The sequence below is a fragment of the Lipotes vexillifer genome, unplaced genomic scaffold (assembly GCF_000442215.2).
Source record: "Lipotes vexillifer unplaced genomic scaffold, Lipotes_vexillifer_v1.1 scaffold639, whole genome shotgun sequence".
Lineage (NCBI taxonomy): Eukaryota > Metazoa > Chordata > Mammalia > Artiodactyla > Lipotidae > Lipotes > Lipotes vexillifer.
In genome coordinates, this window is record NW_006786377.1 from 4,286,649 (window position 1) to 4,300,838 (window position 14,190).

Consider the following 14,190-nt stretch of genomic DNA (forward strand, 5'->3'; position numbering starts at 1 on the left):
GGCGGGGGGGGGCTCCTTTGTCCTCTGCGAGCCTGCCCTGCTTCGGTGACTTTACAACCGCGTGCCTACACCAGCTTAAGTTTCCAAGTAAATAAACACAGGACAAATGGGTGCCAGCAGGCTAGGATCAAAACGTGTCTCCAGCTGTTGGGAACACAAAGAGAAGCTGTTTCCTTAGAAACGGATTCCCAGGAGAAGGGGTCTAGTGGGGCTATCTATCTGAGATCTCAGCAGAAGCCACATGGACCTGACGGTTCAGGACACGGCCCAGAGTGGCCTGAGCCACAAGAGAACAGCAGCCCCTGCTGGCTCCCCGGAGGAGACAAGCTCCCTGGATCTATAGAAAAAAATGGTCTCGTGGAGCCACTGATAGAGCCAGGGCTGTGAAAGCATCAATGCTTGAAACGTGTTTTGTAAAGTTTTAGCTTTCAAAGCACCTCTGTACAGAATGTTCAATTGATTTTCTCAAGAAGCCTGTGATACAGGCAAGGTAATATGTTCCCATTGTACAGATGAGAAGAGTAAGGTTCACAAAGGCTAAACCACTGGCTGAGTCACCCAGCTAGGGCAGCCGAGAGCACAACCTAAGTACACCATGTCCTGGGCCGTTAGCTCAGCCTGCAATCGTAAGCCAAATTTGAACTAGCTGGAGACAAAGAACTTTCTTACCTTCAAAGATCTGGAAAACAGAGATGTTTACTGAAATACGTAGAAAGCAGATGATCCAAATCCCTTATTCGTTTTCTTCCTTTAAGAAAAATGATGCTCTAGGGATGAAGGCACAGCCTGAGGTTTCATTCCCAGGATGGCCTCAGCCAGTCAGGACTGAGTGGAAATTTCCAGAAATGAGTATCTCATACATACACTTCCAAAGCTAAAGGATGCTCAGAGTCCAAAGCTTTCAGGCAGATTAAAATGCAAAGCTTTCTGAAAATCTTTGCTGACGCTGGCCAATGTTCAGGCTTCTCCAGAATCCAAATGGGCCAACATGATTTACTGAATTCTTTATGAATTAAGAAGCTGTAAATTACCATCTTTTTTTTTTCAAACATGCATTACTTTCCACGCTTTATAGCCAAGATGAATAAACAGTATCACAGAGGCAGTTTTCTCCCTGGGAAAATGCCCTCCTCTCTCTTCCTGCTCTGCAAATGGAGGGTCACCTAGTGAAGGATGGTCTGGTGAAGCTGCAAGAAGTTTGGGTAAGGAGCCCAACTTGGTATTTTTTGGAGTCTGAAAGTGCTAAGTGCTGTCTCTGCAGAATATTTTACCATGAAACTTTCTCAGGCCAGGTTTTAGGCAAGCAGCAAGCACAAATCACACACGTGTAACTGACAGAGTAGAAATGGCAGGTGACTGGAAACTCAGGGACTGGAAAAGGGAGTGGCTTCGGCAGGAATGAGATTCTCCCCGCTTGCTTGTAAATCACAACAGTTGCTCTTCATGAGCAGACATTCATTCTCATTAACTGCATTCTGGGTGCCAGGTATTTCCCTGCCCTGGAAATAACGCAGCCTGAACTCCAGCTGCAGAAGAGTCTCAAGTGCTGGAACGTGTCAAAGTGTGCCTGGGCTCAGATCTACCCCACCTCCTGAGTCGAAAACCAAAAAAGGACGCAGCTACATCTGCACTCTGGCTCTGGACAAAGAGAAATGAGCCTAAGAGAATTGCCTTTTCACAGCGTGGCTGCTATAAGTTGAATTTGTATCTGTTCTAGCAATAATTTATTGTAAAATTATTTCCTGATAAATACAAGTGAAGATTGGTTTGGGAAGAAACAGAAACTTTTAGGAAAATCTAATTGTTTCCAGAAAATATGGGAAACAGCTATAAGATGCTTAGGTGTTTGAAAAAAATTGTTATAACAGCTATGTCTTTGTAAAGATGTGTCAGACAAAATGATTTTGCTCAAAAAGCATGGAACTCGGTCGGCCCAGTCCACTTCTCCCTTTACCATTCAGGAAGTCAAACATAAGGTCCAAGTGATCCAGCAACACAGCGGTGGAGTCAGGATAGCCTCTACGCCTGGCAGGACCCCTAACCCATCACTAGACCCAGGCCCTGTTCCTACATCTGTGAAATGAGAGGTTCCTCATGACCGACCTCCAGGGACCCTGCGAATCCTACAATCCCTGTGCCCTTTTCCATTTTCTTCCCAGCCACCGGGCATCAGAGATGATAATATTTCAGCCCCAGAGGCCCCGGCCCTCTCTCAGCTGTATGCTAAGCAGCTCTGCAAGGCTCACGGCCAGGAGCAGAGCTGCCTGATTTTTGGCAACTGGATAAAGCAAGTGGCTTCGGAGCGCTGAGATCTGGAATCATGTGGGGACATCAGTGGACCCGTTTCGGGCCGCCCCCGTGACTCTGTGTGTGTGTAGCGAGCAGGGAGAGGCCTTGCCGCGAGGTCCCACGAGGGGGTGGCCTGCCCTGCTTGCCCCCTCTGGCGCGGGGTCACCCTGCGTGCATCCCCTTTTGGGCCCTCGAGCCCAGGCGGGGCCTCACTGAGGGGACCAGGTCTCCTCACAGCTGCCCTGCACCCCAGCGAGACACAAACAACACCCGCTTTTGAGTGAAACAACTGACCACCCAGGCTTGCCAAAATGAGGACAGGCTCTGAAAGGGGGCAGTTTTATTTCAAGGGTTTGATGGGACCAAGGAGATGGAATGAAAAGTTTCAGCTATTAAAAAAAAAGGCTGTAGACTGTCTTCTTCCAAATAAACAAACCATCCTTTGAACAAGAAAACAGCCCTGCTAACGGGGTCAGGCTGGAGCTGGATCATAAAGGAGTCACGTGTCCCTGGGGCCCCTCTCCACTCCTGCTCCCCTGATTTCTCCCTCTGCTGCTTTTGGGAGCCCAGTGCTCTCCTGCTGGGGTCTTGCCAAGGAATGAGCTGAGCTCATCTGACACCGGCCCTTCCCAGGACACAGTGCTTTACATTTGCAACGGGGGCCCCTGCAAATCTCAAAGGGTAGAATTCCAGGCAGGGAAATTTCCCCAGAATCTCTCATATCACAGCATAAAGGCTCTTCAAAAATATAAGAGTTGCCTCCATTACCAACTTTCAATATTTTATGGGCTTTAAAAAAAATGACTAAACCATGAGTTTTTTCTCTCATGTTTACACAATTTCTCTCGCTAATGATTACAACTTATTGTTTGTGTGAAGACTATGTTATGTGGAATGATTTACAGGATGACAGGGTAGAACGTAGAAGATCCCCCCAACTCCATATTAACTACATTATATCTGTATTAATATTTTTGTTGTTGTTGATTTTATTGATTAAGTAGAGTGTATTGCGGCTTCTACTAATTCAGCCCCTCTTCTGAGTACCAAGGACATAGATGGAACTCTGATCTTATCCTGTCCTCAAAGAGCTTATAGGCTGTTGGGAGGACAGAAGAGATGTGAAGACATTATATCACCCAGAGAAATGACGTGGCCAGCCAGCGTAGAACCTGGTGGGAGCACTGAAGAAGAATATTGGGACATCCATGTACAGCTGTGTAGGTTGTGCACTGCACAACTTTGGGGTCTCCATCCCACAGACCCCATTTTCAATAGAACCCCTGGAAACTTTTGAGTGTGAGGAGGCTTGTGAGACTTCAGAACAAGCACCCAGGAGTCAGATATAGGTCTAGAGCAGCAGGGAGGAGTCCTGACTCCCAGAAAGAAGGGGGAGAATTGCTGAGGATGTTTGGAGGCTCATGAGATGACACATCCCCTGCTGGGAGGAGGGCTCTGCTTTTTAGTGGAGATACGGGAGAAAGAATAACTGATTAAAGTGTGTACTATTTGCGGCAAGGGCTTAATTTCCAAAATATAAAAACACCTCATATAACTCAACAGCAACAAAGCAAACAGCCTGATCAAAAAATGGGCAGAAGACCTAAGTAGACATTTCTCCAAAGAAGAAGTACAAATGGCCAATAGGTGCCTGAAAAGATGCTCAACATCGCAAATTATTAGGGAAATGCAAATCAAAACTACAACGAGGTACCACCTCACACCGGTCAGAATGGCCATCATTAAAAAGTCTACAAATAACAAATGCTGGAGACGATGTGGAGAAAAGGGAACCCTCCTACACGGCTGGTGGGAATGTAAGTTGGTATAGCCACTATGGAAAACAGTATGGAGGTTCCTCAGAAAACTAAAAATAGAATTACCATATGATCCAGCAATCCCACTCCTGGGCATACATCCAGACAAAACTCTAATCCAAAAAGACACATGCACCCCTATGTTCATAGCAGCACTATTCACAATAGCCAAGACATGGAAACAACCCAAATGTCCATCAACAGATGAATGGATAAAGAAGTTGTGGTAAATATATACAATGGAATATTACTCAGCCATAAAAAGGAATGTAATAATGTCATTTGCAGCAACATGGATGCAACTAGAGATTATCACACTAAGTGAAGTAAGTCAGACAGAGAAAGACAAATACCATATGATATCACTTATATGTGGAATCTAAAATATGACACAAATGAATGTATCTACGAAACAGTATGTATCACGGACATAGAGAACAGACTGGTGGTTGCCAAGGGGGAGGGGTTTGGGGGAGGGATGTAGTGGGGGATTGGGGTGAGCAGATGTAAGCTATTCTATGTGGGATGAATAAACGACAAGGTCCTACCATATAACACAGAGAACTATATTCAGTATCCTATGATAAACCACGATGGAAAAGAATATTAAAAAAAGAATGCATAAATATGTATAAATGAGTCACTTTGCTGTACAGCAGAAATTAACACAACATTGTAAATCAACTATACTCCAATAAAAAAGGGTGTGAACGATTTGGGGTTATTCATTTTACTTCCCAACTCAAAGTTACTGCAGTGCCTCACAGGGCCTTATATGATCTGTGGTCTCCAAGACTTACCTCTCCGAATTTACCTCCTGCCACTTCCCTCTCCCCACACCTCACTCTATACCAGCCACTCTGTTCTCCCTGCTGATTTCTCAATGAGCACACAAGTGCCCACTCCAGGCCTTTGGTCCAGCTGCCCCCTCCACCTGGAGCTGCATTCTCCCAACCAACCGGGTGACCAATTCCACTTCTCATTCTAATTGCTGCTTATATGCCAGATCCAATGCCCTCCCTGACCTGCTTATCAGCATCGCATGGCAGCCTGGCCCTCATCTCCCCCCCGCTGCATGATGGATCCCTGGGACTTCCCATCCACTTTCCCGAATCACTTTTCACTTTCTGGTAGACCATGAATTTACTTATTACCTACATTAATATTTGACGAGTGGGATTCATACAACTTGTTTTCATCTCTTTGGTTTTTCAGCATCTTCTGCTACACTCGGTTCTAACTTTTGTAGTATCGGATTGAGCCAGAAACTTTGTAGTATATTTTGATTACATGGAAGATGCTATATGTTTTCAAAAAAACATATAATGCTAATCAGGTCCAATACAAACTATAAAGACATTCCTCTAGTAAGTGGTTCTATACTCTGAATATGTACTTGTCACTGAATAAAAAAATACAGAGCCATATTCATAACATGTAGTTTAAAGAAAAAGACCAGAGTTTTTGCCATCAAAAGTGAGAAAGAAAAAGAAATAAAAGCCACTTTAAAAATATACTATCAGAATATTTCATTGAAGCATTAGGTAGCTGAACAAATGCTAAATGGTGAGTGAAAAGCCTTGGTTTCTAGTGATGGCCCATCTATAACTAGTTGTGTAGCACTGGATACGATCCTTAACTTCTGTGCACCTCAGTTTTCTCAACTCTAATTGTGAATTTTAAGACATGAAAGTGACATTATTGAAAAATGCTCCATCCTCCAACCACATACGTTTATCATGCTTTTTAAAATCAAATGAGGAAAGAGAAGTTCTGGCGTTGTGCTGGAACTGTGACTAACGATACTTTTCTTTAGCTCGAGGATGCTGCTGTGCACACACCAGCGGAGGGCATGGGCTCTGTGTTACATGCCAGCCGTGGAAGCAGATCTGCACAGAGGCCTCCATACAGCCTTCTCTTTCTGCTGTGCCTGACAGCCCGGGACAGTCTGGGTGAACAGGACGGGCTCTCTCAGACACAGAGACCAGCATTTCAGCCTCTTTAACACTTTAGTGGCTGAGGCTCTAAACCACTCAGCAAGTGTTTGTCAATCTAGGTCACAAACTAGTGGGAAACGCATCGTTTATTCTGGTGCTGGCTGCCAGGTGCACTACTTTCATCTGTTACCAACTCCAAGCTGCGGAAACAATTACTGGGATCAAGATGAACATCCCTATGAAGCTGAGGGTCCCAAAACAAGGTCCAGAAAAGCAAACTGATTTTGCCAAGATGCCGGATTCTGTCGTGCTGTGGTGGAAAGGACCTTGGACTTGGAGTCAGAGGACCTGGAAACAGTCAGTCATGGTTGTGCTCACATCCTTTTGGAATCTCAGGGTTCTCATCTGAAAATACCCCTCCCTCATGGGACGGTCACGGGAACTGAATGTCATGAAGTATGAGACAGTACTTTGTGACCTTTTAAGAGAAATCCCCAAACACACCAAAACGACAATAGTGCTGGTCAGGATTCCCTGGGAAAGGCTATTTCTTCTCTGGGGCCTAAAACCTAATAGCACTAAATACTAACTGAGGAAAACAAGATTAGAAAGTCATTTGAGAAAATGTTCGTTAAGATCTGGGTCATCTGGAAAATTAATTTTTCCCTGGCAAAAACTTGCTCCCTGAGGACGTGCCCTCATCACATGGAGCTCGTGGACAGGACGGCCACGGGGAGGGGAGGGACCAGCTCTTCGATGCGACAGGACTTACCAGGTAGCGCTCTTCCTGCCTCATGCTGGGGGTACGGATCATGTGATTCTGTTCTCCCCTCCAGTCTCCAAATCGACGGAAAAAATAGTTCGATAAAAACCGGTTGACAGGGTCTCTAATGATGTTGATGTAGACAGGCTGGTCTCCTCCAAACCTATGATGCACACAAACACGGAGCTGGTTAAAAGCCATCACTTCTGGAGGAAAATCAAGCCCGCTTAGATACTGGCTCCCCGCTAGGTTAATGTATCATCAGCAGAAGACCCTGTCTGCTCAGGTGCCAGTGAACAAACTAATCAGCAAGCAGTGTTTCCTGATGGGCACTTAGTATCCCGCGGGAGGTGCCTGTCCAGGTACCTGCTGAGAGGCGGTGAGGGCTGTGCAAACTGCGGTATTTGTCAACATGAAGGTATAGATGCGGTCTCGTTTTCTCAGGAGGCTGCAGGTCCCTGAGGTCGGGGCCACGCTGAACTCGGTGTTGTATTCCCACTGGCCCTCATGGAATGTTTTGACTGCCTGGTAAATTCCGAATATGCCTCGTTGGGTGAAATGGTACTTATCCTACATTCTAATTCAAACAGTCTCAGATAAGGGGCTCTGAAGGAAGTGGATAATAACAGCCAACATTTATGAAATGCTCCCTGTTCACCTTGCTGTAAATACTTTGTAACCGACTCACCGAAGCCTCCCCACACCTCAGTGGAGTAGATATCATAATTATCCCCATTTACACGGGGGAAACGGAGGCAGGGAGCTTGTAACTTGTGGCTGAGCCTGGATATGAACCCAGGCAGTCTGACTCCAGAATCTGTGCTCTGAACCATGGAAAGAAGATTCCAAAGCTGAGAAAAGTAACAGTGTAAGGGATAACATGAACACAACAAAAATCAATATAATTATCCTCAAATGATGGCAAGGGGTTTTAGATAAAAATAAAGCAAATATCTAAGTGTGCCGTTTTAATTCCTTCCGCAAAGGGAGTAGACAAATGCACTGAATTCTGGCCCAAGAGCGAGGCCTTCGCCAGACAAAAGGATTAGGTTGGCTGAATCCGTCTTACGGATTCCTCCCCTTTCTCTTTGAACTGCCTCAAAGCAGTGACCCTGAAGGGCCTGGGAGAACTCTCCAGGCTCTGGGCAGAGGTCTTGCTCTGGGGACCTCCTGAGGGACCCACAGGCTTCTCTCACCCCGTGACCTTCCGATGAGGATGCCTAGACATTCTGTCAGGGGTCAGAAAGAGCTCAGAGAAAACAAACTGACACGATCCTGCTGCCACCTCTCCAGCTGGCAGACTGTTCACCTTTCAAGACCCAGCCCAGAATCACCGTCACATCCTTCCGCAGTTGACTCCCATCCTCGTGTCGATCCCTCCCTCCTCTGGCTCAAATGCTCTCTCCACTCTGTGTGTACATGTCTGCCTCTCCCATCAGACTATGGGCCTCCAGAAGCCAGGAACAATGTCCTTTAGACAGTGTGTGGCACACAGTAGGGGCTCAACCAATGAAGGCATGGTCTTAGAAGACACCATGGGTGGAGGTTTCTGAGTTTGCAAGTTTCCGCCACTATCACAGGGCTCTGTGGTAAAGGAAAGTAGACATAACGAGCCACCAATCGTTTTCTGTGTATTGATACACAGAATGCTTTCCCCAGGTTTTTCTGTTTTTTTTTAATGTGGACAATTTTTTAAGTCTTTATTGGATTTGTTACAATATTGCTTCTGTTTTATGTTTTGGGTTTTTGGCCGCGAGGCATGTGGGATCTTAGCTCCCCGACCAGGGATTAAACCCACACCTCCTGCATCAGAAGGCGAAGTCTTAACCACTGGACTGCCAGGGAAGTCCCTCCAGGTCTTTGCATTTTAAAAGAGAATCTTCAGAGAGAAGAATCCAAAGGCACAAAAAGGGATGACTCTCCAATGGTGTGATTTCAGGCACCAGGATGCATGAGTGGATTCTGGACTCCTCGAATACACCACATTGGAAAACACACCACTCAGGAGCAGGGTTAGCCATGCCAACACGACTCTTTGTCAGATCCAGATGTACACAAGGTGACGTTCACGCAGCTGGGCGAACAACTAACTAGTTCCAGAAGCCAGCTGTGCCAGCCACCGCCAACCACCATCATCCTGGATGTATCTTCCTCTTTTTAATTAAATTGGGTTTCATATCTATGATAAACAGCAACTAAAGTAATAGGGTTAGGGATTAGAAAGACAAAGCCTGCATACCAGATGTGAATGCAATTCAACCCTCAAATTGCAACATGCTATTAAAAACCTCAACTGTGCTTCCATGGTCATGTGAAGAATGACTATTACCGCTAATTAGCAGAACCTCCTGGGGCTGTGAGTCCATGCACAGCTGCCCACTACGAGATGGTTTTCTCAGCCTGGTCACAGCCACATTCCACTGAAGGCTGTAGATGAGAAGAATGACAAGGCTTGTCGAGCTGGGGCAACCTGCTCCTGTTTGCACATTGTGACCGAATGCAAGATTTCCAGAAGTTTTAGACAATGTAGGAATTTATTGTCAAATAGTATCAGATACTGTAATAGCCTCTCTAGAAATTTCTAACTGTGAGAGAGGTATCTGATACATATCCTCCTTCCTCTTCCAGAAAATGACAGTAATAATGGTTTCAGACCACCAACCCTCATCCTTTTTCTAGGACACACAGCTCCTTACCAAACTGGCAAAACCTGGGGTGACATGTTAGTTACACAAAAGGGGCCAAACACCACCCATGTATCCCTGGGCTTGAGAAGGGAAACAAATGTCCCACCCTCATCCCATCCTCTCTCAGGATCAGTTTGTCTTCTCTCAGTAATTTTAAAATTCTGGTCAGAAGTCCAGGTCACCCTTGGAAGGTCTCTGGGTCACCTGAACTGACTGTTCCCCCCACCCCTCCCCTGCCTTCCCAGGAAGCACAACGCTCTGCCTTATTTTTTTAAAACCCTTGAGAGGAGATTCCACAGCCTCCCTGTGAAGCCCATCAGTTGAGGCGTCCTTGTTACACTCGACCAAAATTCCTAATCTTCCTTTTGTGCACATTTCCTTTGGTTTGATCCACTCGACACAAAGATCAGCTCCTATTCAGATGCTTTCACAACTTTAAGCCTTCTCAGCTCCTTTAGTGTTCTCTTGCATGTGTTTCTTTTTCTTTTTCTTTTTCTTTTTTTTTGCGGTACGCGGGCCTCTCACTGTTGTGGCCTCATGTGTTTCTTTTCGAAATCCCTTTAGCATTTGTCTTGAGATTCATTTCCCTTAATTTTATAATCTTTAGGTCTAATTTCATCTTTATCAAGTTTTTAAAAAACCTGAGCCGACCACAGCTGATGAGAGGTTCTGTGCTTTGCATATACTGGAGAGTAGGAGAGCCAGGTCATATTTTGTCTTTCACTTAACAACGCCCCCTCTTTGCCCTTGGTCACCACAATAACCACAGCATATTTTGAGCTCTTTCCAGGCATCCTAAAATAGCAGGTATTTCCAATTTCACTGATATCTGTTCATAGGTCATATTTACCAACTCTTTAATTACCCCTGTGGGTCTCCTTCTGACCCGCTGCAAATTTACCGTATTCTGTTTTTGGTTTTTTGAAGAGAAGATGAAGGTCCAAAGCAGGACATAATTCTCTAGAAATAATAACTGCATGGTTCTCACTTCTCCCATGCATTCCATTCTGAGGATTTTCTTCACCATTCGCCCCACACAGCTACCTCCATGGATCAACCCTTCAATCAACACTAGTCACCTCCCACTGGCTACACAAAGCACTTGGGAAAGAATTTTAGGTACACTTTCATCAGATTGTTGATGATATTCTTCCTGGGCCGTTATTGCATGTATTAAATAACAAGACTTAAGGCCAAAACTATATGCATGACTCCTCTGCAAGGCAGAAAACCACTCAAAAGTGACTGTCCCCAAATGCCTTATGTCAAATATAGCAGATTGCACTGAAGGCCATCAGACTTGAAGGAAATGTTTCAAATTTTATATTTAAGGGGGGTGGGGGGGAAATGGGCAAGTAAAGACTGAAAATGTTTAGTAGCAGTATCAGTAAATCATGTTTACACATGAGATTTATAGGCACGGGAGGGAATAAAGTTCTGTTATATTTCCTTGCTTGAGTTTCATACCAGATGCATTGGTCCGCAAAGGATTTGTATCACAGGAGATGGGACAACATTCTGCTCTGAACTAAAAGTAATTCTTTAGAGACATAACCTGCTTACCAATACCTGTCTTTGATTCACATTTTACTTTCAATAAAGCATGAAAGTGAAAAAAAATTATTCTAGAGAGTTAAGACTATTTTGTCCTCCTACTACAGTAGAGTTTTCTATGAGTGCAAACAGCTTTTGAAAGTATACATATATATAATTTTTACTTGTGCTAAAATACACATAACATAAAATTTACCCTTTCTGCCATTTTTAAGTGTACAGTTCAGTGGCATCAAGTACATTCACACTGCTGCGCCACCATCACCATCATCCAACTCCAGAATCTTCTCATCATCCCCAGCTGAAAATTCTGTGCCCAGTAAACAATAAATCCCGTTCCCCTCCTTCCCCCTTACCCCTGGCAATTTCCATTCTACTGAAAGTATATCTGTATTTTTCACCTCTGGCCTAAAAGTAGAGGTTATTCCTGCGCTGTCACCCACATCAAAAAAGGAAGAGTGTCCCAAGGCTAGTGGCCCATGCTTTGATCCCTGGCAGTGAGGAAGGAGACACTTTGAAGTGAGAGAAAGGCCACCGTGGAAAAGGATATAGTTGTTTGGGGGGCAGCATGAGGGGCTGCCTGCAGGCGGAGGAGGGGCAAGATGGTTAATTAATGGTCATCTGCTGCAACGGGGTGGAAGCGCCACCCTCCGTTCTCACAACCTCATTCAGTGGACACTTTGGTCCTTGGTGCCCAGCACAGAGCCTCCCACCACGAAACGCAAGCAGAGGCTGAGCTACTCTCTGCTCCCTGAGTGTCCTGAGGGAAGAGAGGTGGGGGCTTTTGCTGAGTGAGGGTGAGGCAGCTGGGACACTGGAGTTAAGGTTCCTGCTGGGAGAGGAAGATGACTTGATGGAAGCCAATAGAGAACAAGGAGGAAGCCCTTCGTGGTGTGCAGGGAGATGGGCTCAGGGCAAGTCCAGATCACACCACCCCCTGACGGGCCAGCCACGAGTGTGGGCTCACGGGGCAGCAGAGTCCACCTGCTGTGGAGGGAAAAGAGAAAAGGGAGGCGGAGAGCACCATTTCCGGAAGATGAGTCCAGCCATGTCTTCACAGGATAAACTGAGAGAAGACTCTCATTCTGAAAATCAAACTTCTCGGCTCTAAGCAGGTAAAGATAGCGTTCAATAAGTGCTAATATCAGTTTTATTTTGACGCTCTCTTCAGAGCTTGAGGCGTCTGTCACTATTACAAAAGATTTGCAGGACACAATTAAAATGGATGACTTTGCTAATGAGAATGAAAACAAAGTCAACATTTAGAAATAGGATGTGGAAACCCGTCTGAATTATGGAATTAGCGAGATCGGATTTGTTTTGTTAAATGATGCCATCAGAGGGCAGACTTTGTTCACAACAGTAACTAAGACCTCCCTTCAAGGGAAGAAAGAAAGTGTCCAAAAGTCACATCGTGTCCTTGCACATCACACCCTACTTACTTCTGCAGCGATTGATTGATTTTTAAATGTTTTGCTTTTGCAAGTTAGTTTTGGCATTGGAGCCACCATCAGAGACAAATAAGGAAAGAGAAATGGACACAAAGAAGGGTAAGGGGGTCATGGGTGAGAAAGGAAGAGACACTGAAAAAGGTTAAGAGTAGTGGTAGTTTGAGATCAGTTAGTGTATTGATATCTCATAATTCGCTTGGGCTATTTTCATAGCATTGAGCTCTGACACAAACCTTCACAGTGTTTCCCCTGCAAGACCCAAGTTGGGGGTCGAGGGGAATTGTAGATTGGAAAAAAATTACTTCCGCCCCCACTGCCAAAAAATAATCTTAGAAAACAAAACGGGGCAGGAGGGGGGAAGACAAATTGAATTGTCTGTCACAGTCTTGATGATCTAAGACATACTTAAAGAGGTGATGTTGGGAAGCTGAACTTTTTCAAAAATTCTAATTCTTTAGGTGACTTCAACAACTGGGAAGAGACACATGAAACCAGAGTACAAAGATATTAAACATCCTACTTAAACATCACAACGAAGAGTAGCATCTTTTAGGCCGAGGTAATTTTGACTCACTTCTCCAGGTAGACCAGGTGAAAAACACCTGTCTGGCCTGAACTTTCAGGTAGCTCAAAAGCCATGTGACAGAGCAGTGGAAAACCTCACGAACCCAAATTGACCTGAGGTTTCTGCTGACCTCGTAGTGTTTATCTCCTCTGGCAGGGAGCCTTCCCCGAGGCAACTACAAAAAGCACTATTTTGGTCTGATGGTATTGCTTTCTATGGTTGAATTAATAAAAATGGATACGGTGAAATTGTTCCTTCTAGGTCTAAAAAAAAAAAAAGAGAAAAAATGGGACAGGACAAGATGCCTAGGTTATGAATAAATGAAACTTATTGAATCACCAAAAACTCACAGGAAAGAATTTTACATCACTCAGAGTATCTAAATTCCAGACGAGAATGCCATACTTAATGGAGAAAAAGAAATAAGGGCGATTCATTTTGGTATAATGCCGTACACTTCAAGAGTTCAGAACATAAATGTACAAAAGAAGGTGCTGGGAAGGAGGTTAGACTTTCATTCTTACATTCCGCTTCCCAGCAAGTGTTTTGCTGCATGTCCAGAATGTAAGGAAACTTAGACATAAAGCATCAATACAGAATATTAGGTTGCAGTGTCAATTCTTCTCTTAATAACCTCATTATCTTGAAACAATGCGTGTCAGCAAAGATCAGGGTAGGTGTCTTAAGAGCAGCTTAATTATCTCTAAGCCTTATAATTCAAAATACAGACCTCAGTTTTAAAAGTATGTGAAATCCCTCTAAACAAGTCCCAACATAGTTGTTTTTCTCTGTTAATTGTGTATTTGGGGGCTTTCCTTGTATGCCCACAGTTTGCCATTTGTACCCAAGAAATTTTCCTTGAATAAAGCTATTCCCTTGAAAAAGAAAAGCTGATGGCTTAAATTCCCATGTTCAATGAGTGTAACAGTCTTGTAATGTATTAAAATTCAATGTGTCATTCTGTTTATGCTTATGGAGGTCTCGTAGCTGAGGCCCCGGGCCTTGTGCATGTGGGATGGGAAGAGAAAATGAGATTGAACCCATAGTCAGCGTGAGTTTTTTCGAGCTGATCAGGCCAGTCTCTACTTTTTCCTGCTTAAAACTCTTCACTACTGTTCCATTCCTGC

General features: G+C 44.6%; 1 protein-coding gene across 2 annotated transcripts in view; it reads right to left on the minus strand.

Annotated features, from left to right (window-relative positions):
* UST (uronyl 2-sulfotransferase) overlaps positions 1–14,190 on the minus strand; it is a 286,999-nt gene that overhangs the window by 94,228 nt on the left and 178,581 nt on the right. For both annotated transcript variants that reach the window (XM_007458766.1, XM_007458767.1), the window contains exon 5: positions 6,816–6,969. In XM_007458766.1, coding sequence (XP_007458828.1) covers positions 6,816–6,969 — 154 coding nt within the window. The remainder of the gene's footprint in view (positions 1–6,815; positions 6,970–14,190) is intronic.